Raw genomic sequence first — 25,953 nt, 5'->3', positions numbered from 1 at the left:
TTTGGATGTCAAATGCTTGCATTGACTGTCAAATATTTTCTGAAGATTTGGAAACCTAGAGAGCATTCGGAGAATATTCACCCTCAACATTTGCGGAAGGGGGGGGGGGTTCATTTCAGCAGTAGCTCTAGTGCATAGTGATCTGTACTTGGCCTACTAAGATTGAACTTGCACAGAAGTTAAAACTGTCGTCAAGGGTTCCTGTTGGGAAGAATGGTTGGGAAGTGGAACAAGAAGCTTCTCTATTGTTTGTCTTGAGACGAATTTATGGAAGTTTGCTCTTTACAGGGGCTGGTGGTATTAATAGGCATCGTGTGTGTGTGTGTGTGTGTGTGTATGTATGTATGTATGGTGTGGGGGGAGGAATTGTGTTGTTCGGGATCACTGATGACAAGGGCATTAGCCATCAGATACCCATGACATTCTAACCACCACATTTCAATCAGATCTCTACATTGCACTGGCCCTGCCGCCTGGGGAAAGAATCACATTTTCCTCAACAACAGGATACTATAGTTTGAGAACTGGGAAAGTGCAGTGTACCTAAAACAGAAGCAACTCTGAGCAAAGAAGCCGGACTGAACAATTTGCACTTTTGTAGCTCTAAAAACTGATCATCTGGAAAGGGCCACGTTAAAGGATGGTGGCTCCTTTGTGTCATTGGTGGAGTGAGTGCTGTTTCAGGCAGCTGGCAATATGTGATTATGGATGGAATACATACTGTGAAAGCAGGAGACTCCCCATTGCTTTTATAATTCCACTCCTCAAAAAATATATTCACTTTGGCAATTCCCTTCCTGTCAATAAAAGAGGGATTGGGTGAACCCGGGCCTGTAAATATTTGCAGCTCTGTCAGTGCCTATGTCTCCCAAATCTTCAAATGTATAAGTCAACAACCTCAATTCTAATAGCAATTTTCTAAACCTACAAATATTGATCCCTAATACTCTGCTGTATTCCAATTTTACCTCAAAAACTTCCACTAACTTGCATAAACTGTACCATAACATATCAAATATATGAAAACAATGTGAACATCAATTCAGAAACCATAATTTCCTGCTTGACTTTCTCCTGAAACCTGCAAAGTACCTCTGTCTGGGCTATTCAGCAATGTGTGTGGGCTGATACAAAGAACTTGTAATATTCTATGGAGGAACGGATTTCTATATTGCTTCATGCACCATAAATTCTGTCCAGAGTTACAGAAAGCATTTATTTAATTCCAGCAATCTAGCCTAAACTCCCCAAGCAATTTCTTGATCATAGGATCAATATCCACATCCCCATTCTATCATAGGAGTGGGTGTTAAGTTATATCCTCAATCGTATTCCCTCATCTTTTTTCAGTCTTTGCATCTGTACTCTTGTTTCCCCATTGCTGGTTTGAATGTTGCCAGTTACTGGATTTGTCTTCAACCCTGAACGTTTAGATTGACTGTAGGTGGAGCTCTTACCTCTTGGATGTGATGTTGTACTTATTCTGCAGAGAAAACATGTGAAACACCCAGGCCTGGAATGACAGTACATATTTGCAATCATCATAATTGATTTAAGAAATCAACATAAGCCGTTCAGGGGCTATCAGCCTGTTACCTACAAAGGCACATAACCGACCCTCATTTTTAAAAATGCAAAGCCACTTTGGAATTTTGAGTGAAGGTATGGGAGGGGAGCCTCATGTGGCGCAGAGTGGTAGGCGGCAGTAATGCAACCAAAACTCAGGTCGACTCAGCCCTCCATCCTTCCGAGGTCAGTAAAATGAGTACCCAGCTTGCTGGGGGAAAGGTAGTTAGGACTGGGGAGGCAATGGCAAACCACCCCACTATACAGCTGCCAGGAAAACGCCGAGGAAAAACGGCGTCCCTCTAGGGGTCAGTAATGACTTGGTGCTTCCACAAGAGGAACCTTTCCTTTATGGGAGGGGCAGTTACTTTTTCCCCCACTCAACATTTCTCTGCTCTAAATTGAATGCCCCAAGAGTGTTTGATATAAACACTCTTTACATTTTGTAATGCATCGGATGAGAGCCCTAAACAGTTTGGAACCTAATGCCCAGGGAAAATTTTGACACCCCCTTCTCCTGCTTTACACCCCCTACCCGAAGTGGCTTTGCATTTTAAAAACTGGCATGGGGGACATGCATTGTTACATGCACTTGTGGGAAACGTGTAATTAGCCCCTCAGTAGCTCCCAGGAATGTGTCTACATGCAACCAGAAAATGATCGCCTTACTTCAGAGACAGCAGAAGGCCAACGTGAGTATCCAGCTGAGAGGTGGTACTCTGTTACCCTAAAGAAAGGCATATGAGAAATTTAGAGGTACACTGCTATGGGAACCTTTACATCTGCATTCCTTATGCAAGTCCTTATACTGCTGTTATTCTGTTGATGCCCTCGGGCTAGACTAAATTGTGCTTGCCTTGCATGGCATGGCTAAGTCATACATTGAGTTAGGCCATCTGTAGCATCATCATCTGCTACCATTCACAACCTATGTTGGCTGCATTGGGACTGGAATCATCAGCTGGAGAAATAGGCACCCGAAAAACTAACTGAAGAACCCTCGTGGCTTACTGGGTTTCTGGAGAATGTTTGAGGCTGGGAGCTCCCTCCTACAAGCGGAGGCTGGCATAGAACAAAGTGTTGGGCACAAACCCTGCTTTGCTCCATTTCACTGAATATTTTCTATTGCTAAGCAAGCTCTGTGGAATTTGACCAGGCCCAGGAATGCAACTCCGCAAGATTTGAAGCCTACTTACTTGCATGGTTTTCGACATTTGGTGAAACAATCCAAAAAGCCTGCTTTAAATTCAGCCTGGAGTTTGTAATAACAATAACCTTAGCAGGAGACAGAGAAACATACAGTAAGTTAATTGCACATGATGTGTGCATGGGAGGCTTTAGCATCTTGTGCCCATGTGAGTTAGGAGTTAGCCTGGGGGTGATATGTTCAGAAGTGTGTAATGGGTGGGCTTGTGGACTGCTCCCCGCCTTTCATCTGCACTTACCCCAAGCTACATGTTTAGTGTAGTCACAGTAAACTGCACCAGAGGGCAAGGGATAGAAGTAATGGCCACAGCCACACCGTTCTACTATATTGTTCTGAAAACAAGAACGAATGCAGACCTAGGAGAAGCAAAAGGAAAACCTTGATCACATGGCAGCACTGACAGTTCTCCAGGAGCCCCATAGTGACATGTCTGTAATGGGAATCATCCCAATGTGGGGACAGAATGGGGCGGGGGATGGGGGGGTGCTGGATGAAGATACCTGTTCAGTATAATGGGATGGGTAGAGGTTCTTCACTGGCACGTCACTCCCATTTTCTGTACAGTCATTGTAGGTGCCCCCAAGGCGTTTTGTTGTTTCCTGCCAGTCACATTGAAACGGGTTAAATCACTGCAGTTTCCTTCCTTCTCTAATTTGCATCTGCCTCTCATGCCAAGTTACCTTCTTTTCTCTCCCCGCCCTTGGTGAATGTGCTGCTTGAATGCACTGGAGCTCGAACCAGGAACTTTGTTGGTAGTTTAAGGAGTTACTTAGGTGCGCCACAAGACTTAGTTGTTTTTACCTAGGTCTGTTTGTGCTCAGAACCCTGTCTGGGCACAGAAGGGAATAGGGCTGTGCAACATCAGCCCCTACTATTGAAAGGGAGCATTATGCCTCCGGATTGGCTGGGCCAGATAGAAATACTAGCAACCTGGGCTTCTTTTGCCTGGTCAGTTCCTTCTGATTGTTTCTCATAGTGCTCCAATATAACTCCCTTCTATGTTTTTTTTTTGCCCTGGGTGCATTCCTGTTATGACACAGTATGCCATAAACATCAAGCCAGGGGCTGTTTTGTGCCTCACCTTAAAGTATCCAGTTGCCTGTGCTTGTCTGCGCTCTGTTGTGTAGCTCCACACCTGCGGGGGTGGGGGGGTGGGGAGAAGAATGGACAACTAGATACTCCAAGGTGAGGATCAAGAGGGCCTTGGCTTGACATGAGTGGCCTGCTGTAGGGCAGTGTGCCTTGCATAGCAGTGGCACACTGGGTATAGAGGTAGTGGAGAGGTCAAGTTATATGGGTGCTTGATGCAAAGCCGTTCCACACCCTGCTCTCCAGACATGCACGGTGGAGGATTACAACTGTAGTGCCTATTCACTTCTACCATGTAACATGCAAGATGGTCACATTACTTATTTTCTTTTGATCCTGCCTTTCTTCCACTCCCAATATTACCATCACAGCAACCTTGTGATGTATATTAGGCTGTGAGAGAGTGACTGGCCCAGCATCACCCAATGAGCTTCTTGGCTGAGCAAGCTATGAACCCTGGCCCAGGTTTTTACTTTGTGGGAATACTCAGTGAGGACATGGGGCCAACTGTGTCTTCCTGTTGCATGTTTCCACAGTTTACAGGCTGTAAAGAGAAGACACATAGCTGTCTCACACATTATAGGGTAGAAGCAGTTACATATAATGTTTTTAATGGACACTTGTTTCAGCTATAACATCTACAGCAACCCTTAGCTTTGGCATGGACTATCTTTCTTACTCTGCACTTGTTAATCTTACAAACAAAACTAGATAGGGAAGTGGTAGACTGTCATAATTAAGAATTCAGGATTTTGGCTGTTGACACCCTCTAATTTTATGGAACTCTATAATCAGTTATTTCGTATTTTCTTTATGTGACCTACAACTCAGAAAATAAACTCTGAACTGAATAAAACTGAGCAGAATGTGACTTACTGCAGGCATGTGTTTTCCCCTCCTTTCCTCACAAGAGAAATGACTCCATCCGTATGCTGAAACTATGTCTCATCTTTTCCCCTCACCTTTCTCATACTGATGGATGTTTCTATACCAGGACGCACATTAAAGCCCCCATCATCCATAAAGGCTGGTTCATTCTGATTGTGGACCATCACTCGGGCTCCTGTCACAGTGGATATTAGTGGGATAAAGTCATTTTGTTCCGTGCGGACGACGAGAGAGAGGCCTATGGAGACAGAGTAAGGAAGATCGAGCCCATAGAGACAAAAATAGGGTGGCTGTGGGAGTGAGATAATCTAGGTAGAATGAAGGTTAGTGTCAAGGGCTCCTTGGAGGCCTCTCTCAGTCTAATCCAGTAACCAAGTCCAGACACAGACAAAGGGATTCCTTTCAAAGCTTTATTCTTCTTTTACAACTTAACAACTCTACAGGTAGCAACTAGATCTGAGCAGCAGAGTACCTATGCCCTAAGTTGAAACAGTTGGTCCCCGTTTGAAAGGGAATTACTGGCAGACCCCTGAACTTAAGGAGTAGGGTGAGTTCCTCCCCTTTTCCCTTGGATCCTCGGGGCGCAGCCATTGTTTGCGCGCCAACCGGGCACTGCGCCTCCTTTCCGCGCCCTCCATCTGGCGCCGCTCTCTGCGTCTGCGTCGCACATCCACCAAGTCTGCTATCTCTGCTCAGTCACTCCCTGGACTGCTTTCTAATCTAGGAATGCTGGTGGGAGGAATCTCCGTCAGCTATGGGCCCTGGGAAAGAGGAGCGCGCTCCTCTCCCAGGAGCGTCTGCTCTTCCTCAGAATCAGAACTACTCTGGGATTCTATGGGCTCAGTGTCCACCCTGACAGTTAGTGGAGAGGATGGGAAGAGAGTCTGATGAGCATGAAGAGTCCAAAGTGTGTCCATGGCTGAGTCTCAGATGAGCAAACGGTTAGGCCATTGTGTCCTTTCCAAGATGTGCACTGATTATGAGGTTAATTCCAGTGAAAACACTACTCGGGCCATGCATCGGATGACACAGAAATAACAGGAGATTAGAACTTCACAGGTGGAACTTGTGACCGAGTGCAAGAGGGAGGGAAGAAGAAGAGTGCAAGTCGGAGCTACTAAAGATCACTACTGGGCTTTTGATCTTGGCAGGGAAACCTAGATTGCAAACATGTACTGCACCTCACCGGTTGCTTCTGCTCCGCTCTCTTTAGTTGATGACATACCCTAGAAGCCCCTTATTTTACAGAGACCTCTCCCTGCTCCCCTGTTCCCATGGAAGATGTCCCTAGTTGAGAAGCAGGGTGTCCAACAAGGTCAGGTCTCTCAGCTGTAGAAGATAGGCCATATCAGCGTCCTGAGTCTTATCCCTACCCAGCTCATAAGCCTGTGGGATGCCTGGTATAACTGAATTCTTAGGCATCTGGCTTCCCATAGCTGGCCCTGGCCCTACAGCTTGCCCCTGTCTTGGTGTTATAGGCAATATTTTCCCTGGGACTGAGGCAAGATCTCACACTTAATGAATTTTCTGTGATAAGAAAAAAAGATGGAAGAAGCATTGGAAAAACAAATGGAAAACAATATTGTCTGGACCCCTTGTTGCAAAATTCCATGTTTGAGGCAGGCTGATTGCACAATAGAACTCTCATCTGGTAGCACCTTAAATGTACAACTTAAAGTTGTAGCTGAGCTGCTTTGATTTGCTAAATTTTCTATGTGCAGGATGTTTTTCTCCTGTGAGGAAGCATTTACTCACATGTTTCCCTACCCTGTAGTTTGAAGCTGAGCAATCCACAATTTTACCATCTCTTCTGAGTGAACCAGGCCTAGGCAAAGGGGAGCCTAGTTTGGCTGAGTGAAGGACTGCAGCATACGTATATTATAGGAAATCAACAGAAGAGATTACTTTCTGTCTGATATAGCCCGTCCTTAGCAGCTCTTAGGGCGCAATCCTATGGCCACTGGACAGCGGCTAGATGGCCATAGGATTGTTCGGTTTCTGGGAAGTGAGCTCAGAGCCAGTGCTCCAAGGTCGGTTCCCAGGAAAGCCCCTCCCCGCCCCTCCCCCACCCCCTCATAGATAGCGTGGATTGTCCCCGGGCTCCACACTTGGATAAGCAGTGCGGAGTGGGGCAAAAGGGGACGGGGAGTGTGGAAGTACCAATACAATCCTTCCTATGCATCGTCCCCCCTCCCTCCCCCCTCTGAAATCCCACAGCTAGACAGCCAAAATCAGTTGTCGAGCCATGAGTGCAGGGTGGCTGGGGCACGGAGAAGATCCCCTCCGTGCTCCGCCCACCCTGCATTGGATAGGTGGTCGCCTCCGACTTCAGAGGCGGCTGCCTATCCCAATAGGATTGCTCCCTTAGCTGTTGGCCATGGTCCACGGGACAAAGGGAGATAAGGATGCAGTGCAAGGAGCCCCCCCCCCGACATCCTTCCCCACCATCTGTGCACATGCTCACCATTATTGATCCCAGGCAGGGAGGACATCCACAGAGTGCTGCTGTTATCATTGAATGTATAGCAGTTCCCATAAATAGGGTGATGGAAATGTGTGTAGTTCCTGAGAGAAGAGACACACAGCATTCGGGTTAACTGAATTATTAAGAAAGGTGAACAAGAAATATAGGCAACTGTATTGGTCCACTAGAAAAAAAAATTCAAACACCAACGGTAGCATAATACCTTTATTGGGCCCAACTAAAAATAAATAAATCACGAAGTAGCAAGTGAGCTTTTGAGTATGAGAAGTTTTCTTCAGACTGGCTGTTAATCCCTTAAAAAGGGATGGAAGAAGAAAGAAAAATGTTGTTGCTGGTTGTGATGAAAGGCCCAAGACTGCAGCTTGTAATCATTTTAAGCTTGAATGGAGGAGGCATTCTCCAAATTCAATTAGGTTAGAGCAGCCTTTGCTCCTTCACCCCAGCATGCTTTGCTGCAATCTAAGGTCTTGTGCACTTTCTTTCCTTCCCTCCCATCTTAAAACTATTACAAATTGTTGACTTGAGCTTTTCATCATGCCCTGCAACATCTTTTTCTCTTCTCCCACCCACAGCATCCAGCCTGAAGAAGAGGCCAGGTGAACCCAAGGGCCTGTTCATTATCTGGTAAGTTTTTAGTTGGCCCAGTTAAAGGTAACTAAAGTGTGCCTGTGATGACCCTGTAACAGGACCATTTCCCTGGGAAACCCTGATAGATGCACATAGTAATCTTCCTGGAGAAGATGAAGAGCTTCCAAAATGAGATACACATGTACAAGAGGGGTGGAGGTGACCTTCCACAAGCTGTGTCTACACTGTAAATAAAGTGACTGCAGCATCAGGTACAGATCAGCATGGCTTAAATGCAATGCAAATTTAAACAAGGATAAATGAGCTTTCAGTAGTGTTTCACAACACCCATGATGATGCCTGGTGTCAGCAGCAGATGGATCGGGGGGAGGGCAGAGGTTAGTCAGTGGCTCATCTGACAGGGCACACAAGCTGTGAAAGAAAGGCTAGAGAAAGGTTAATTAATCAAGAACTGCAAACAACCACTGGAACTGAAGATGGCTTGTTTGTAAGCCAGCTGGACCCCAAACAACCAAGGTTCAACTGCATTGAAATAAAGGGTATTTTTGTTCCAGACAAGAGATCTAACCAGCGTAGCTAACTCTTGTTTAACTATGGTCACGGCAGCCTGATTATCACCAAGCCAAAGAAAACCCACTTGGGATTTGAGAAACTTCCTGGTTTTGCCGCTTGCCTGGCACGGCAAAAACAAGCGGGAGGGGGCTGGTTGTCAAGCACCGGGCAGCAGGCCTGGATACATGGCTGGTGGGCTGTTTGGCTTGGTGGGTCACAGGCTCTGCAGGCTGGCCTCCGCAGCAGGGTTGCCTCCGGGGGGCACTGTGGGCAACTTTCTACGTAGGAAGTGGCTCCTCACAAGGACTGGGCAATTTCAAACCCACCCACACCCATTTTGGCAGAAGAGGCCTATTCTTGACTGCAGTTGCCAAAACTGCACACGGAGCTGCTTCGCAGAAATCACTTCTGGTCGTAAGTGGGACCAGCTCTTTCGTTCTCCCCCACCCCTGTGTCCTCGTGACACGCTGCTCTCTGCACCTGTGTCCTTCCAGTCCTCCATGACTCTGCCACTCTAGATAGACATTGCTCAATTCTATACGGCAATTCAGCTCTTTTGAAATATGAGTCTTGGATATATTTATGTAAAATAAATATATTCAGAAATGTGAAATGGTGAGTAGGTCAATGTGTGCATAACGAGGTTTAAAAACAACAACAGGCCTGATAAAGGTGGTGGGAGTAGGGGTTGGACAGTGGCTGAAAGGAACAGAGTTGTAAAACATTTACCCAAATGACTTTTGTTAATGTTAATATCCATGTTCTAAGATATTGATTTTAGGGGGGGGGGGAACCACTAGTGCTAAAAAGAAATGGAGACAATGTTTTGGTAAAATGTCATATCACAATGAAACCCTCCCCGTTCTCCTAATTTTGGCAGTTGTCCAAGGGAGCCTGCAAAACAAGGTTTAACATGTTCAGCCACTTAGAGCGAGGACAGGAAACACTGCCCTCACTCTGATCTGGCTTTGTGACGTCAAATAGCGAAATCTGATTACTGTGTGACTATGTGATGTCATCAATTTAATCAAGGTGACGTTAACTTCCTGGCTAGACTACTTCAATGCGTTCTATGTAGGGCTCCCCGTAAGACCGCTTGCAAACTGCTATTAATACAAAATGATTAGTTGCTGGGCTATTAACTTGGACCAGTTGTTAGGAATGCATCTGCCAGTGTTCAAAGAACTCCACTAGCGCATAGTCCATTTCTGGGCACAATTCAGAGTACAGGTACTTACCTGAAAATCCCCCCATGGCTTAGAGCCTGGGTACATCAGGAAACATCTCCCATATCAACTGGCCCAAACCTCACCTGCACTGAGATCTTCTGCACAGGCACTCTTCCAGGTAACCCAACTGCCTGGCAACTGGGGAGAGGGCCTTCCCAACTGTGGTGCCCCAATTACTGAATTCACTCCCTGATGAGATTTGCTTGATCCTTATCTTGATCTCCATCCATTACTAGGTGAATGCTTTTAAAAAAAAAAAATCCAGACTTTTTAACATTCTTTCACATCTATTGAGATCTAACTCTGCTGTTCTGTCTGGACTTGTGTTTTATTTATTATTTTTGTTTTATTATTTTATTGTTATTGTATTTTTCTTTTTTATTGTAATTACCTTAGAATTGTTCATTGAAATAAAATAAAACAAAATATAAATTTACATTATTCCTAATTGGCTGGGATTGGCTGAGGAAGCCCCTGACCTTCAAAACAGTCCAATGGTACCAATGCTGCAAATCCAGAGGGAAAAGCAACTGTGAACTGCATATGAAAAAGGTAAACATTGTGTGAGAGTGAAGAGAGAGAAAAACTTCATTCCTTCAACCTATTAGTGAGTGAAAATGTAATGCAAGCCCAACTAAAATCCCATCCATAGATTGCAAAGCAGGTCAGGATATATAGTATTTGTGGACTGCTCAAGCATAACTTAACATTTACTAGAACAAAATACAGAAAGACGTCAGCCAGTGTGGACACCCCTTAAACAGAAGAGACAAGAATTCATAAGGGGCATCTGGACTACAAGACTAAAATGACCCTCTGGGAAGGATCTAGCTCCTCCTCCACAAAATTCTGCTCTCCAAGTGTTGATTGAACGGGTGGCAGAGGAAGGGGGATTTCCACCCACTGGCCCCACCACAGACTTTTGACCATTCAGTAGAATGCCTGAAATGGGATTCTACATGGAAACAGCAGTATGTAAGTAGTCTCTTTCACATGGGAACCCAGTGCAATCAGGGTTCCTATTCACTGGATGTAGTACTGCCGATGCATGTTCAGAGGTACACAGATAGAGGCCCCTTTCTGATCTTCCACTGAAAACACAGAGGTTGGGGGCAGATTTAGCAGGTGCAATCCCCTTCCCCCCTCCATGGGTTTAGTCAGTGCATGGAAAGAATATCTGAACAGGCCTTGTGATAACTTAACATTCTGGGATCTAGCAGGAGCATTCCTAGGTTCTTAAAAGATCTGGGGCACAGGCTCATAACACAAATTTACACGTGCATATATAAATCTCTATATATCTATATATCTCTCCGAGTCTAAGCAGACCTCTAATATATATATGTGTGTGTGTGGTGTGTGCATGTGGTGTCCTTATGTGTGTGCATAGAGACATACACACATACATACATACATAAGAAGTGTGCACTGACCCCCCACCGCACTTCGACTCACACCCTGATTCAGCATTTTCAAAAACTTCCTGCTTCTGCTCTGGCCAATTTGTAGTCGGACCACCTCAGCTCAGCACCAAACCCAAGTCAAGGTTTGGAAAAATGAGTCTTTATGCTTCCTGTTGACTACCATGGGAAATTAGGAACAAAAACCTGTAACTTTTTTCTCTTGGTCAGAATTGGATGGTAATTTCAGGCATAGTAGCCCCCTAGAAGGGGATTACATCTGCCCAATGTCAGAAAATTAGGAGCAGGGTTTGTATTTTGATTTTGTTTTAAAGGGAACTACCAATACCATTGTTATTCCTTGGAAGAATTGGATAAAAATTTCAGGATTCATTGCCCCATCAGAGGAGATGATGCCTGCCAAATTTCAGAATGCTAGCCACAAGGGGTTTTGTGCAGGGATGGCCTTGACATTTTGAGGTCTCCAAAAGAGGACATACTTCTCTCTCTATGTTCCTTGTGGACCATTCTTCTGAAAATTACAGACAGCCTAGATGTGTCCCTAAGTAAGAAACCAGCAAAGTTTCAGAAGGATAGGTGCAGCAGTTCATGTGGAAGGGGAGTTCTCCAGTTTGGAGGAGAGAGTGATTTGCTTTCCCTTCCCTTCACCCCTTCTCCCAATAGTTTTTGGGCAAATTTGTATGAAAATGCACAGGTCATTAGAGGTGTCCCCCAGGCAAAAAACTTGCAGAGTTTCTGAAGGACATACATGCATGCAAATTTAGAATTACTAGAATTTATTTACATTTCACCGACGTTAGCAGGGGAATGTGGGTGGGAAGGTGCTATTGCACCCATGTCCTGCTTGTGGGTTTCCTGTGGGCATCTGGTTGGCCGCTGTGTGAACAGAATGCTGGACTAGATGTCCCTTGGTCTGATGCAGCACGGCTCTTCTTATGTTCTTAAATACAGAGTGCCTCTGAGTATTTGCAGAATGCTTTTCTTTCACCACTGAGCACTTCCATTCTCCCCCTACCAATTCTATTCCCCTCCATGCAACCATCCCTCCTCATCCTACCATCCTCCAGCAACTCTTCATAAAAACAGCTGTCTTGTTTTGTGCAACTTTCCTCTACCTCCTCCTTGTTATGCACAAGCTCTCAGTGTATCTTCCTCCCCATAACTTCATTTATGCCAAGACTTCACCAGGATTTAGCCAATGAGTCAGGTTGCAAAACTAGGGCTAAGTTATGGAGAAACTCTGAGCATGTACTAAGTGCCTTTTCCTCACCACTGAAGCTAGAGTTCATGCAAACCCCCTCCCCACCCCCCAATGACAAAACATGCAAAGGACTGAACTGAAAGGGTAGCCAATTCATTAGCTGGAACTGGGTAGGCACTATATTAAGCCTGCAGTACCATGCTCACAACTCAGAACTTATTTCTTATTTTTTTAATTAAAGCCTTCTTTTCATAGGAACATAGGAAGCTGCCTTATACTGAGTCCATCTAGCGCAGTATTGTTGACATTGACTGGCAGCAGCGGCTCTCCAGGGTTTCAGGCAGGAGTCTTTCCTGGCCCTACCAGGAGATGCTGGGGATTGAACCTGGGACCTTCTGCATGCCAAGCATGTGCTCTGCCACTGAGCCACAGCCCTTCCTATTGCTGGATAATGGCAACAGACAAACAAAACAGCCCCAGATTTGTTTTGCTGCAGCCATGTGAACTTACTTTTCTCAAAGGCTTGAGTGAGGAGAAGGAGAAAAACCAACCCTCTTGTCTGTTTGTATAAAGTCAAATACAGTTCAGAACTTCTCTTGACCATGGAAGAGAATTCTCTTTAAGAATTCCCCAAGATATGCCCTGGGTGGAATAAAGAAGAGAAAGAAAGAACAGGATAGGGGAGGGGAGGGAAGAAGAAAAGAAGAATGGTGATTGGAAATGCGGGGGAAGGGGGGAATTCCTTAAGCCAAGTGGCTCCTTTCATAATACTTCAGAGAAATTTAGGAGGCTGTGGAGGGTTTGTAAGGATTGCACTACTTAAATTAACTTTATGCGGTGAGGTGGCTGAGGGCTTTTTCTAGCTTTTTTTAAACTCTAGAACCTATTTAAAAACCTCAGCAGTTCCTCGATCATGACGCGACATAGTCCTAACCTTCCTTTTGGAATAATTCTAGTCCTACAGCTATTTAGGAGAAATTAAAGTGGAGGGGGAGAAAGAAGTTTCTGGAGACTGATCGGATCCTTTGCTGTACTGAAGCTACTAAACTTCTGCAGAAACCAAAGGTTCCAGTTTGGGGCATTGAAATCAGATGCTGTGTGAAGCACCAGTATTTCACATGGAGGTCTTTCTTCCATTCTGTCTCCCTCTTCAAAATTTAATTGCAAGCAAGCTCCCAACAGTGGGCATGTAAGAGCGGAAAAGTAGAGGGAAAGAGGTTTTTTTGCACCTCAAAACAAAAAACAAAACAAAACAAAAAACCATGTACACCAGAGATTAGGGATAGTGACCTCCTAATAGTCACTTTAAACAGCTTCTGATTAAGATCTCTAATCCCCTGTGTGGCTTGACAGTTTTTACTTTTTGTTTTAGTCTTTGAGAAAAGGAAACTTTATGCATGGCTAGCACAAAAGCCACTGGACCTAACTGTCTGAAATTTGGCAGGTTCAGCCAGCTCCAGAGAGGCTGCCAGGTCCCCAAATTCCACGCACTTATGTGGAAGCACAAAACAATTATAGCTCTTTACTTTGACAGATTTTCTTGAAAAAAGCAAATTTTACCTGTGACTAGCACAAAAGCCACTGAGCCTAACTGTCTGAAATTTGGCAGATTCAGACAGTTTTATAGGGGCTGCCAGATTCCCAAACTCCATGCACTTATGTGGAAACACAAAAAAATTATAGCTCTTTGCTTTGACAGATTTTCTTGAAAATAGCAAAATGTACCTGTAACTAGCACAAAAGCCACTGGACCTAACTGCTGGAAATTTGGTAGGTTCAATCAGCTCCATGGGGGCTACCAGATCACCAAATGTCATATATTTATCACACAAACTAAAAAAGTTAGGGCCGTCTCTATTTTCCAATGCAAGTCAATGGGAAAATGTTAAAAAATGGCAATTAGGACAGCTCAAAAGATCCGGGGCACTGCTCAAAAAAGATCCGGGGCCCATGCCCAGGTAAGCCTATTACTAACGACACCCCTGGGATCTAGTGTTAAACAAAGGAAACTAGCCCTGCATTGGCTTTGGGTGGGAATTCTAGAACTTCTTAGTAGAAACCTGGTTCTTACAGACAGCAGGTGAGATGGTAAACCTGTTTCTCACCTTTAACGCTAGAGATTAATGCTGTGCTGAATTTCATGGGATTTTTGTTGTTCTGATGTGTATATATTCTTTAAGAAGCTGGCAGCTGCTAGCTTCCCTTTCCTTTCTGGAGGCCTGGGTGGGGCCCCTTCTCCATTCTGTTGTGTGGCTGTTGGAACCAGGCAGTCCGGTGCATGACTCCTCAGGAGTCAGTCTCCTCTCATGTAGATATCAATAAAGAATGCTGTGGAAGCTTTGGAGTCAGAAGTGCATTGGAGAACAAGACGTAGGGCGGACTGCAAGTTGAGTAGGTAAGCTCACCCCCATGTTAACCACACCCAAGGGCCATTACAGTTCTGGCACAGAACTTGCCATTTGGGCAGAAGGGGTAAAGCTCATGCTGAAAAACAAAGCACCCCTTTGCACCAACACCCCCGTTTTTACACCAAATAATACACAATTTGATTCCTTGGATGAGAGTGCATTAACAACAGAGAGGGAGGAAAGTGAACCAGCACTTTATCTGCTACTTGAAATGCTTTTTCATTGACACTGAGTGCCACCTAGATCGATGATGGAAAGATGGGATAGAGATCTTCTAAGGGTGCAATATTATCAGGATGCCCATCAGCCTCAAAACTTGGAGCCTGACAGACATTCTATGCAGAGTGGGAGGAGCATGGAGGCAATCTTTGCCTCCATGCTCCTCCCACTCTGCTTTTTTTGCTAATTTGCTTTTTTGCCCATCTAGGTGGGGTTCTGTGGAGTGGAAGGGAAGGAGGCTGGGGAGGCCAGAAAGTTCATAAGCCGGCCTCCCCAGTTTCCTCCACGCCCACAGAACCGCTGCTTTTCCTTCCAGGCAGCCGGCACAGTTCTCTACATGCTGGTTCTCTCCATGCCGGTTGTGAGAGAGAGGGGACAGGGAGCTCAGATTCAGGAACCCAACAAATCCTATTCCCCCCCCCCCAATGCCATGTAGGGGCCATACGATTGTTCCTTACCTAAATAAAACTGTGAGAACTAGGTTAGAATCAAGAATTACATCGGCCTGTAAGCGGCATGGACTCACGCTTTATTACACGTCGCCTCATTGAAACGGCAGGAATAGATGAAGCTTGTAAAGTTGGACTCATCTAAGGCCTTGGTGTCAGGGAACCTCGCCAGGATGTTGATGTAATGGAAACTGTACCACTCCTGTACAGCGTCCACACCTGAGGAGTACAATTGGTGGAAACAGTCTGTCTTGTTTTCGTTACACTGTAAAGAAAAGTAATCCTGTTAAGCCACTCCCAGGACAAAAGGGAAATTGGTGGGAAGGGCAGGCATCCCTGTTTACAGGAAAAACAATGGACATAAATATCAAATGGACACAGAGAAAACTCCACTCCATCTTAAGGCTCTGACCATGCAGACTTCATGACTTCAGCCTCATGTCAACTTCTCCCTGCAATTCTCTCTCTCCACTTGCTTTTTGTAATCTTGCCTGACAAAGAGATCTGAAGATTTCAAAAGCTTACCCATAATTTTGTGCACATTGCATTAGTCCTAATAATGGTATTGCCTGGCCATGGAGAAAAGTAGCACTTCAAATGCTTGATGAAAATACAATGTTGGGGCACCAGGAGAAGCTCAAATCTTCTCAGTCACGAGCAAGATGGTTATAAGACATGTAGGGTGGGTTTGGGTTTTTTAGTATAGCTAAACTACAGATACATGGGTTTACCATTTATTCCCCTGACCCAAGGAATCCTGGGAAATGTAGTTCTGTAACATTGTTCAGGAGGCAGCAACTCAATCCATCCCAAAGAAAAAGAAATGCAAGAAAGCCAAGTGGCTGTCTGAGGAGGCTTTACAAGTAGCTGAGGAAAGAAGGGAAGCGAAAAGCAAGGGAGAAAGGGGAAGATATATCCAACTGAATGCAGAGTTCCAGAGAATAGCAAGGAGAGACAAGAAGGCCTTCTTAAATGAACAATGCAAAGAAATCGAGGAAAACAACAGAATGGGAAAGACTAGAGATCTCTTCAAGAAAATCGGAGATCTCAAGGGAACGTTTTGTGCAAAGACAGGCATGATAAAGGACAAAGAAGGCAGGGACATAACAGAAGCAGATGAGATTAAGAAGAGGTGGAAAGAATACACAGAAGAACTATACAGGAAAGATCTGAATGTCCCTGATAGCCATGAGAGTGCGCTCACTGAACTTGAGCCGGACATCCTCGAGAGTGAAGTCAAGTGGGCCTTACGAAGCATTAGTAACAACAAAGCTAGCGGAGATGACAGTATTCCAGCTGAGCTATTTAAAATCCTAAAAGATAATGCTGTTAAAGTGCTGCACTCAATATGCCAACAAATTTGGAACACTCAACAGTGGCCGCAAGACCGGAAAAGGTCAGTTTACATTCCAATTCCAAAGAAGGGCAATGCCAAAGAGTGTTCAAACTACCGCACAATTGCGCTCATTTCACATGCCAGCAAGGTGATGCTCAAAATCCTACAAGCTAGGCTTCAGCAGTATGCGAACCAAGAACTACCGGAAGTACAAGCTGGGTTTCGAAGAGGCAGAGGAACTAGAGATCAAATCGCCAACGTTCGCTGGATCATGGAGAAAGCAAGAGAATTCCAGAAAAACATCTATTTCTGCTTCATTGACTATGCTAAAGCCTTTGATTGTGTGGATCACAACAAACTGTGGCAAATTCATAAAGTGATGGGAATACCAGACCACCTTACCTGTCTCCTGAGAAACCTGTACGAGGGTCAAGAAGCAACAGTAAGAACCAGACATAGAACAACGGATTGGTTCAAAATTGGGAAAGGAGTATGACAAGGCTGCATATTGTCACCCTGCTTATTTAACTTATAAGCAGAGTACATCATGAGAAACACCAGGTTGGATGAATCACAGGTCGGAATTAAGATTTCCGGGAGAATTATCAACAACCTCTGATATGCAGATGATACCACCCTAATGGCAGAAAGCAAAGAGGATCTCAAGAGCCTCTTGTTGAGGGTGAAAGAGGAGAGTGCAAAAGCTGGTTTGAAACTCAACATTAAAAAAACGAAGATCATGGCATCTGGCCCCATCACTTCCTGGCGTATAGAAGGGGAAGAAATGGAAGCTGTGACAGATTTTATTTTCTTGGGCTCCAAGATCACCACAGACGGTGACTGTAGCCATGAAATTAAAAGACGCTTGCTCCTTGGGAGGAAAGCTATGGCAAACCTAGACAGCATAGTAAGAAGCAGAGACATCACCTTGCCGACAAAGGTCCGTCTAATCAAAGCTATGGTTTTCCCAGTAGCAATGTATGGCTGTGAGAGCTGGACTATAAGGAAGGCTGAGCGCCGAAGAATTGATGCTTTCGAACTGTGGTGCTGGAGAAGACTCTTACGAGTCCCCTGGACTGCAAGGAGGTCCAATCAGTCCATCCTAAAGGAAATCAACCCTGAGTGCTCATTGGAAGGACAGATACTGAAGCTGAAGCTCAAATATTTTGGCCATCTAATGCGAAGAGAAAACTCTCTGGAAAAGACCGTGATGCTGGGAAAGACTGAAGGCAAAAGGAGAAAGGGATGGCAGAGGATGAGATGGCTAGATAGCATCACCGATGCAATGAATATGAACTTGAGCACACTCCGGGAGAGAGCGCAGGACAGGAAGGCCTGGCGCGCTATGGTCCATGGGGTCACGAAGAGTCGGACACGACTGAACGACTGAACAACAACAAGAAGAGACCACTATAGCCCAGTTCAGGCATTCAGCTTCGCCCCCTACATCCCAGTGCACACCACACCACCCCTCAGTTCTGACCTTGCCACGTAAAGCTGCAATGTCTGAAAAGAATTTCTACTTGAATTCTCTTGAACATGAGTAGAACACTCTGCACAATCAGGGTCCCTGATTACACAGAAAGTTGTACTCGCATTCAAGCAAACGCGAGTAGAACTCCTGTTTAGACCTTGCCGTTCAATGCAGCAAGGTTGGAACTGAGACAGCGACTGGCACACACTGAGATGGAGGGGGTCTATTCTTGGGTTAGTGTACTCTGTTCAAGCCTATGTGAAACAGAGTAGTGTCAGTGCCCTCAAACTACTGTTCCCAGGATTTGGGGGGTACGTCATGACAGTTACACAGGTATAAAACTGATATAAACTTGCAGTGTAGATACAATTTCAGAAAACCAAAAAGGTCCCTGGTGAAACTATCGAAGTGTAAAAATCATTTTTGTTGGTAAAAAGTGTCATTTACTTTCTCTAATGACCCGTGACATTCAAATGTTGCAAATACCTGAATTTGCATCATTTGAGAAGAATTTGCATCATTTGAGAAGCTTAAGGGTGCAATCCTATGCATGTTTAGACAGAAAAAAATCCCCAAACCCCCGCATTCTCCAACCAGAATGGCTGACTGGGGAATACTGGGCATTGTAGGGCTTTTTTCTGTCTAAACATGGATAGGATTGCACCCTTAAGCTAGTAACCATGAAATGATGCATCAGCAGAGCACTACATATTTGGAGGCACAAGAGACCCTTTGCAGATGCAACTGTGGCATTACACTGGTGACTGGACTTCATCCCTGCCTGAATTTTGGTGTCACTGATGATACCAAAGATCCTCTCCATGAGATGCAGCCAACCAAGGGCTGTCATGCCGGGCTGCTTGCATGGCAGTAGAAGGAAGGTCAGCTGCAGATGGCCAGCTTATGCAGAACCCTATGGACTTTTCAGTCAGCACATCCCTCTGTTGACTTAGCTTCACTTGAATGTTTAGGGGAGGAGGTTCTCTGGCATACAGCATTACAAGCCCTGCTTGGGTTGTCACAGCTACTGCATTATACTATGCTTGCAACTCTTAGTGCAAAGTTATGGGAATGCTGACTGTTTCCTGTTTCAAATTCTGCAGAAGACATTTTGGAGTGGAATGAGAACTCAACTTTCAAAGATGTGAATAGATATTCTCCTGTGGCATTATTGCTAAGAGGTGAGGTCCTGATCCCAAAGACATAGTCTTCCTCTAAATCTCCTTGTGAGCCTCCTGGAGGGCCTAGTAGAGGCCAAAATGTGAAAAACCAATCAATCAACCAGCAAAAACAAAACAAAAACCAGTCTTAATAAATAGTGCTTCCATAGGTGGAAACATACCTTGCCACCTGGGTACCACAGCAGAAGGCTTGTACTTGCAATCTCATCACCATGCAAGCAGGGTTTGGTTTGGTTTGGTTACTTGCCATCACAAGAACTGTGGGAATTAGGTGGTAAAAATCTACAGAGTGGTCTAAGGAAAAACAATCCTGCAGCATGGAGGTAGCAGAGAGAATTCAGGAGAGGGACAGCCCTGGGTGTTCTTTCCAGTTTCCCTAGGTCCAGCACAAATATGGGACTTCAAAGCAATAATAGGTGGAGAATCATGCAAGGAAAGGGTATAGGACAAAAGGTGGGAGGGAGAAACAGAGAGGGAGCTAAAAGAAGGCAAAGCCATCTTTACCAGGACGAAACCAATTTTCCAGTCATCTTTGCCCACTTGGGGATTGTTGTCTTCCATGCTGGCCTGGCTGTCACGCTTACGTCTATGCATTGGGTAGCGCTGAACATGGTGGTACAGGCTTCTGTAGCTGCGTTTTCGGGAGGATTGGGCCATCCAGTTACTCTGCTCCAGGGACATATTGTATTTGTACAGCTCCATTAGCATCCGGTGGGTGATCTGATCCAGTTCTTCCAGCTCCTTCTGAAGAGCACTGTACCTAAAAAAAGATGGAGGGATGGGGGTCCAGGGTCAATGTCTCCACACTTATCTTCAGGGATACAGTAAGTGGGCAGAAGGTAGATTATGGTCCACCAGTGGACCAATGGCTAATCTTTGGTGGGTCACCTCGCATTGGGATTCTTACAAACACTGCTGGAACAGGTGTACAGCACCTGTGATCTGATCCTACAAGGAACCTATTTCTAAAGCAGCCTTCCCAACCTGGTACTCTCCAGATGTTTTGAACCATGGCTGTGCTGGCTGGGGCTGATGGGAGTTGAAACCCAAACTATTTGGAGGGCACCAGTTTGAGGAAAGTTGTTCTAAAGCAAGAGTACATACTCGGGATCACATAACACAGTTTTAACTATTAATAGATCTGAATTTTAACTCTTGCTTTATACAGCCAAAACATCAATGGACCACACAGACACGGGGGTGGGGGCTGGCGGGGCAGAGATGTAGACCATGGAAGACTGAAGTCAGCCCAACCTCACAGTATACTCTACCACCAGGAACACCACCAGGCTTACCTATAGGGATTGAGAGTACACAGTGTAACAGCAGGGAAGGTAAGCCTGTCAGAGTTGAAGTTCAACTTCAGGTTGACCGGAAAGCTGAAATACTCTCTGTAGATAATTCCAAACTGCCAGTACATGAGGCCAAAGGTGAGGAAGAAGAGTGTTGACCAGAAGCCAGTCTTCATCTTGTTCTTCTTCGAGCAAACCAGCCGGATGGCTCCATGGATGGTGGTGTTGTTACAGAAGAACTGGAAAAGCTCCTGGTAGGAAGTGAAGAACTCAAAAAGACCATCACTTCCTTCCTTTTTCTCCCCTTCCATCTCTGCTGCTGCCTTCATTTTCTGCTGCACAGCCTCCAGTTTGAGCTGTTCTATCTTCTTGAATTCTGGTGGGTTTTCAGCATTCATGGTTGCAACTAGAGCTGAAAGGCATATTCACAAATATTCAAAATTTGCCACTTCCCATGTCACCATTCAATTGTCAAAGTGAAATTCTGAATTCAAAATTTGGATTCACATTTTGAGTATGAAATTGTACCTCAGCTTTGGAAATCAGAGTGCCCTACAGCCCAAGCCTTTGCGTGCTTACTCAGAGGTAAATCCCACTGAATTCAATGGGACTGGCTCCCAAGGAAGTGTGCATATGACTGCAGCGAGAGACTTCTTGCTGTCTCTGGATTGTTTTGATGTTGGGAGACATCAAAGAAGAAATTTCAGAAATGTATTAAATACTGTGTGACAGAAATGTATCAAGTATTGTACACCTCAAAGACTAATGCATTCATTATGGCACAAAGTAGCTTTTGTGGACTAGAATCAGATGCATTTCAGACTAACATGGCTATACCCCCCTGAATGTCAGAATACTATGTAGTATTGCATGTCAGCTATCACATTTGATGAAATAATATTTATTCCTTTTATAGTGCTAAAAACGTAAACACTGCACAAAATATTATATACTACTGCACTCTAACTTTCAAGTATCTATGAAAAAATCCACTGCATGTCAGCTATCACACAGCAAATACCATGATGTGTCAATTGGCAAACAGTGAGTCAGTTTGCACAACATGACAGCCCATTGTGGTTTAATGTGCTGGCTGCCGTTATGAATATGTAAGCCCCAGCCAGCAGTTGCTGTGGCTTGTGTTGTCTGAACCCGGCCAGTGGGAGTTATTGGAGGGTTATACAACCTTCACATAACCCTAAAACAGACCATGGTTTGTTTAACCTGCAAATAACCTCTGCAGGCCTGGTTCGGATGACATGACAAGCCTCGGGAACCCTGGCCCTGGGCTTGCATATTCATAATGGCAGCTGGCACACGCCGCAGCTGCTTGCAGGTAAATTAAACCACAGTGGGCTGTCATGTCATCTGAACCAGTTCACTGTCAAATATCAAATGCTGAATTCAGTTCCTGATATTTGACTTGTATATTTTATTTTAGTATTTGATACTTGATTTCAAATATCATCAATGTCAAATAGCGATATCAAATAGCTAATTTAGCAACTTTTTAGAGACTACTCAGTGAATATTAAGGGATTAATTTCAGCTCTATTTTCAATCTAGAGCTGAAATTAATGCTCCTAAGTATGGAATGCTCCTAAGTATGTATTTTCCCCTTCTCCTAGTAAACTAGCATTCCAGCAAATGCATGTAGCCTAGCCTTCTCTCTGACATGCTTGTTTTCTCTGTGTGGGGATTTTTTGTTTTGTATGGATGAGACTGCATGGACAAGGCCTTGACAGAACACTGCAAGTCCAGGACCCATGGAAAAGAAACAGACATCCAGAGAAAAAGATCCATCTAGGTCCCCAGGGGTTCCTTGGGGCAAAGCACAATCCGCTGGCGGTTTACTCTATATTGTAGCCTTGGGGTTATGGAGGCATTAACATAAAATTAGTGCTATTAATATGATATTATGGGGTTACTGTGATAAATGTTCTGTGTCTGATTCTTGCAAACTAACGTATGTCTAACACTGTAATGTATAAGACTAACAACTATCATTTTTAGGTAAACAAATGTATAGAAAACATGTTGAAATGTGTTAGTTACTACGTGTTTGAGAGGTGGTGAAATGATATGAGTTTTGCTTGATTTCCCACTGTCCCATCTGTTATTAAAATAAAATCAAAGGAAGTTTTAATTCATATAGGGCACACCTCTTCGATTGCCTGCTGCTTCACAGGCAACCCTCACATTTGCTGCCCACAGTGATGGCTTACATTGCATGCGCAGTCAGTCCCGTCTTGATATGCAGCCTGATTGTATGCATATTACCTTAAAGTCTGATGGTGTTCACTGGGGCTTATTCCTAGGTTAGTGCACACACTATTGCAGTCTAGCCTCTATGCTACTACTACTATGTGACATCTTGAATTTTCTATACTTGGTTGAAAACACATCTTGGTTCTTCAAGGGCAAGGGCTGAAGCACACTTCTTTGCATCTACCGTGTCACATTCATTGCTCAATCAGTTCTGAGAGCCTTCTTTACAGGTTAGGTTATGGAATATAATACTGTGTGCCCCTTACTCCAACAGGATAACATACATTTATAAATGCATATTTTGTGAGAAAATATTATCAAAAGTACACATTGTGTTCAGATCCCCACCCCCAAAATTTGCACTGGAAACAGGATTTATGAACTAACACATGTGAAATGGACATGGACCAGAAATAGACTGATCCATCCATCTGTACAGAAAACCCGTTTCCCATGAAGTCTTTGGCTCAAGCCCTTAGTCCTCATCTCCATCTTTAAAACAAAGTTCAGGTAATGTAACTACATATGCTCAGATACACCTTGGCCACCTGTCCTCTCGCATTCCCTGATCTTCCTTTTCTTGTCCTTTGTTTCATTTTGTTTTCCCCATTGCTGAAATGTAGATTGTAATTCCTCAGAACCGGGGACCTATCTTTTTGCTGATGTTACTGCCAATGTAAAACACAATCGATACAAAAGCAGACTGAATAGGAAATTTCCATATCAGCTAATATTTGGATGAGAAAATGTTTGAAAGGAAAGGTACAATATCCATCTACAACAATATACTCACTCAACAATGTGAAAAATCAAGATCTTCATGACATATGACTGTCCTTATCCCCACACCTTGGTGTGTTTCGCTCCATAGCTATTCCTTAAATATATTTTAAAGGCTAATCCCACATTACTGATTTGAAGTGCCATGAGAAAATGAATGCTGCTTCAGATTATCTGAAGAAGTACTTAGAGTTGCCTAATAAAGTATAGGAGTCAGAAATAGAAACTGTCCCAGCTTTGTCACCTTCTCTGCATAGATTTACATGTGTTTATTCATTTATTTATAATCCTTTAGTCTAACCTCTTAGATTAACCTCTAAACTATGTAACTTACTTAGGGGCAACAACTTTTTAAATAGACGTTTTGTTTTACTATTACTGTAAAGTGCTTGGAGAGGTTGTATATATATGCCTGAAAAGCAGTATATAAATGTTTGAAATAAATACAGTAAAAAAGTAAATTTGGGGCACATCTCTATACTGAAAATCTGCTGGCTGAGAGGCTATAGGGGTTGGCGGAAGTCAGACATGCTACTGCCATCAAAATTATGCTGGCGCAAGACCTCAGATATGCCAAGTAAGATGCTGCTGGCAACGCTGTTCTGTTAGTGAAGTTATGTCTGCAGAACAGCTGAAACAGGACTAAGTGGTGGGCAGGATGTGGACAGCTCAGGGAAGTATATCCTATACTTCTTAAATCCATGGCCATGGCCCCATTAAAGGTGTAACTTTACACAAGCTCCAGGCCTGGCACAGGAAATTTCCCTATTGACTTCAATGGGAGGGGGAAATAAAAAAATAGCCACCCCCACATTTATGACCCCCCCACACACACACACACACAAACAGAAGAGAAAATATTCTCAGGTAGGTGGGAAAAAAAAGTTTATTATACCCAATGCATTTCATAACGGATTTTCCTTCCTCAAGGGCCGCTTATCTTTCTCCAATTGTGTTGCAAAGAATCCTTCCAATGCTTCTTCTGTCTTAAAATGTTCCAGGAGCACTTTCTCTTGTTTTGGGACACAGAAGTGCCTTCCCCTCTTGCTGTCCCCCCCCCCCACACACACACATTACCATGACAGAACATAGGATATGGCATAATTCAACACCCAATCACAGCACCACCACCAGTATATAAACCGGGCACAGGGAGACCATAACTCCAATGATAGGGCACATGGCATGGGGCCATATCTCTGGCCTCATGTCATGCCCACTTAGTGCTCACAAGGGGGAACTCTGGGGAAAGCGCACCTCGTGCATGAACAGCCTGGCCTCACACCACATAGGGAACGTGAGCCCATTGCTAATATTTCTCTGCCTAGAGCCCTAACAGGCTCCTTGCCTTGGGATTCCAGACACAAACATACCAAACTCCACTCCAACAACTGGGGGTTCCAGGACAAAGGACCTCATACAGGTAAGTAAGGGAAGGGGAAACATAGGTTAGAATGTATCACTCCTGCAACTGCCTCCCACCTCTCCCCTCCACCCCTTCTGCCATATGTGAATACTGTGTCTTGTCTGAACTGTGTTGCTCTAACACTCTTTCCCTGCCTCACAACAGCAAAGAGCCAAGTCCTCCACCCAGAGGAGACACTCATTCCCACACTCAGGGAAGCTCTCTGTTGGCCAAGGCCAGGCATTCCACTCCACTCCCACCATTGCCACTGTTGGCCAAAATACTCATTTTTGCCTTGCAGGGTCACAGCCCAGCTGCAGACAGCAGAACAAGCTGTTGCCAAATGCTGTAACAGGCAAACAAGATGTGATGGGGTCAGCTATCTTTTTTCATTTATGTGTCTGCCCTATTCATGTATAAAGCAGGATGTGCATGTGTATATATGTGTCTTATATTAACATGACAAGGTGGGTGTATTTAAGAGAAGCTCAGTGTCTCCCCTTCACTCCCCCCGCCCCCAACTTTGCTCTATTACTTCAGGCACTTTTTCTGTCATCTGGGCTCACTTCCTGTATGCCAGAGAGACTGGCAGGAACTTCCTTACAGCAACATGGTGCAGAGTGGTGGGGGGTGGGGAGAAAGTTAGACTCTCCTCACCCACTCCTTTCGGTGTTAAAATTTAACCTCCCCCCCTGTATACGTGAACAGGGTAGAGCTGTGAACAATAAATGTGGAACGCTCATCTCTTTGTAGTGCATGCACTGGAAAAAGCGTCATGAAAGTGGTTTGGGAAGCAACAGAATATTGAGGGAGAAATAGCATCAGCATAATGGGTTGCAGTGCACGACATGTGTTCCGTGCATGAGCCAGATGGTAGAATACTGGGATAAAATGCTCATGTAGATTAGCTCCTAG

General features: G+C 44.5%; 1 protein-coding gene and 1 pseudogene across 5 annotated transcripts in view; one reads left to right on the top strand and one right to left on the bottom strand.

Annotated features, from left to right (window-relative positions):
* The window catches only part of LOC146352896 (protein CFDP2 pseudogene), a 1,048,348-nt pseudogene that overhangs the window by 662,961 nt on the left and 359,434 nt on the right, over positions 1 to 25,953 (top strand). The gene's annotated exons all lie outside the window — the stretch shown is intronic.
* The window catches only part of SCNN1A (sodium channel epithelial 1 subunit alpha), a 29,768-nt gene that overhangs the window by 2,896 nt on the left and 919 nt on the right, over positions 1 to 25,953 (bottom strand). The window contains exons 2-12 of one of the 4 annotated variants that reach the window (XM_084835128.1): positions 20,589 to 20,997; positions 19,798 to 20,053; positions 15,380 to 15,567; positions 7,215 to 7,315; positions 4,825 to 4,988; positions 3,274 to 3,372; positions 3,012 to 3,129; positions 2,763 to 2,841; positions 2,236 to 2,293; positions 1,458 to 1,513; positions 722 to 797 (exon numbers count right to left, since the gene is read on the bottom strand). In XM_084835128.1, the coding sequence (XP_084691254.1) occupies positions 722 to 797; positions 1,458 to 1,513; positions 2,236 to 2,293; positions 2,763 to 2,841; positions 3,012 to 3,129; positions 3,274 to 3,372; positions 4,825 to 4,988; positions 7,215 to 7,315; positions 15,380 to 15,567; positions 19,798 to 20,053; positions 20,589 to 20,983 (1,590 nt within the window). In that variant the 5' untranslated portion in view covers positions 20,984 to 20,997. The remainder of the gene's footprint in view (positions 1 to 721; positions 798 to 1,457; positions 1,514 to 2,235; positions 2,294 to 2,762; positions 2,842 to 3,011; positions 3,130 to 3,273; positions 3,373 to 4,824; positions 4,989 to 7,214; positions 7,316 to 15,379; positions 15,568 to 19,797; positions 20,054 to 20,588; positions 20,998 to 25,953) is intronic. The other 3 variants (XM_084835130.1, XM_084835131.1, XM_084835132.1) reach the window with 3 other exon arrangements.

This window comes from Heloderma suspectum, chromosome 2 (genome assembly GCF_057233095.1).
Source record: "Heloderma suspectum isolate Gila_16-S chromosome 2, 16-S_ref, whole genome shotgun sequence".
Lineage (NCBI taxonomy): Eukaryota > Metazoa > Chordata > Lepidosauria > Squamata > Helodermatidae > Heloderma > Heloderma suspectum.
This window is presented reverse-complemented; position numbering and strand designations above follow the sequence as displayed.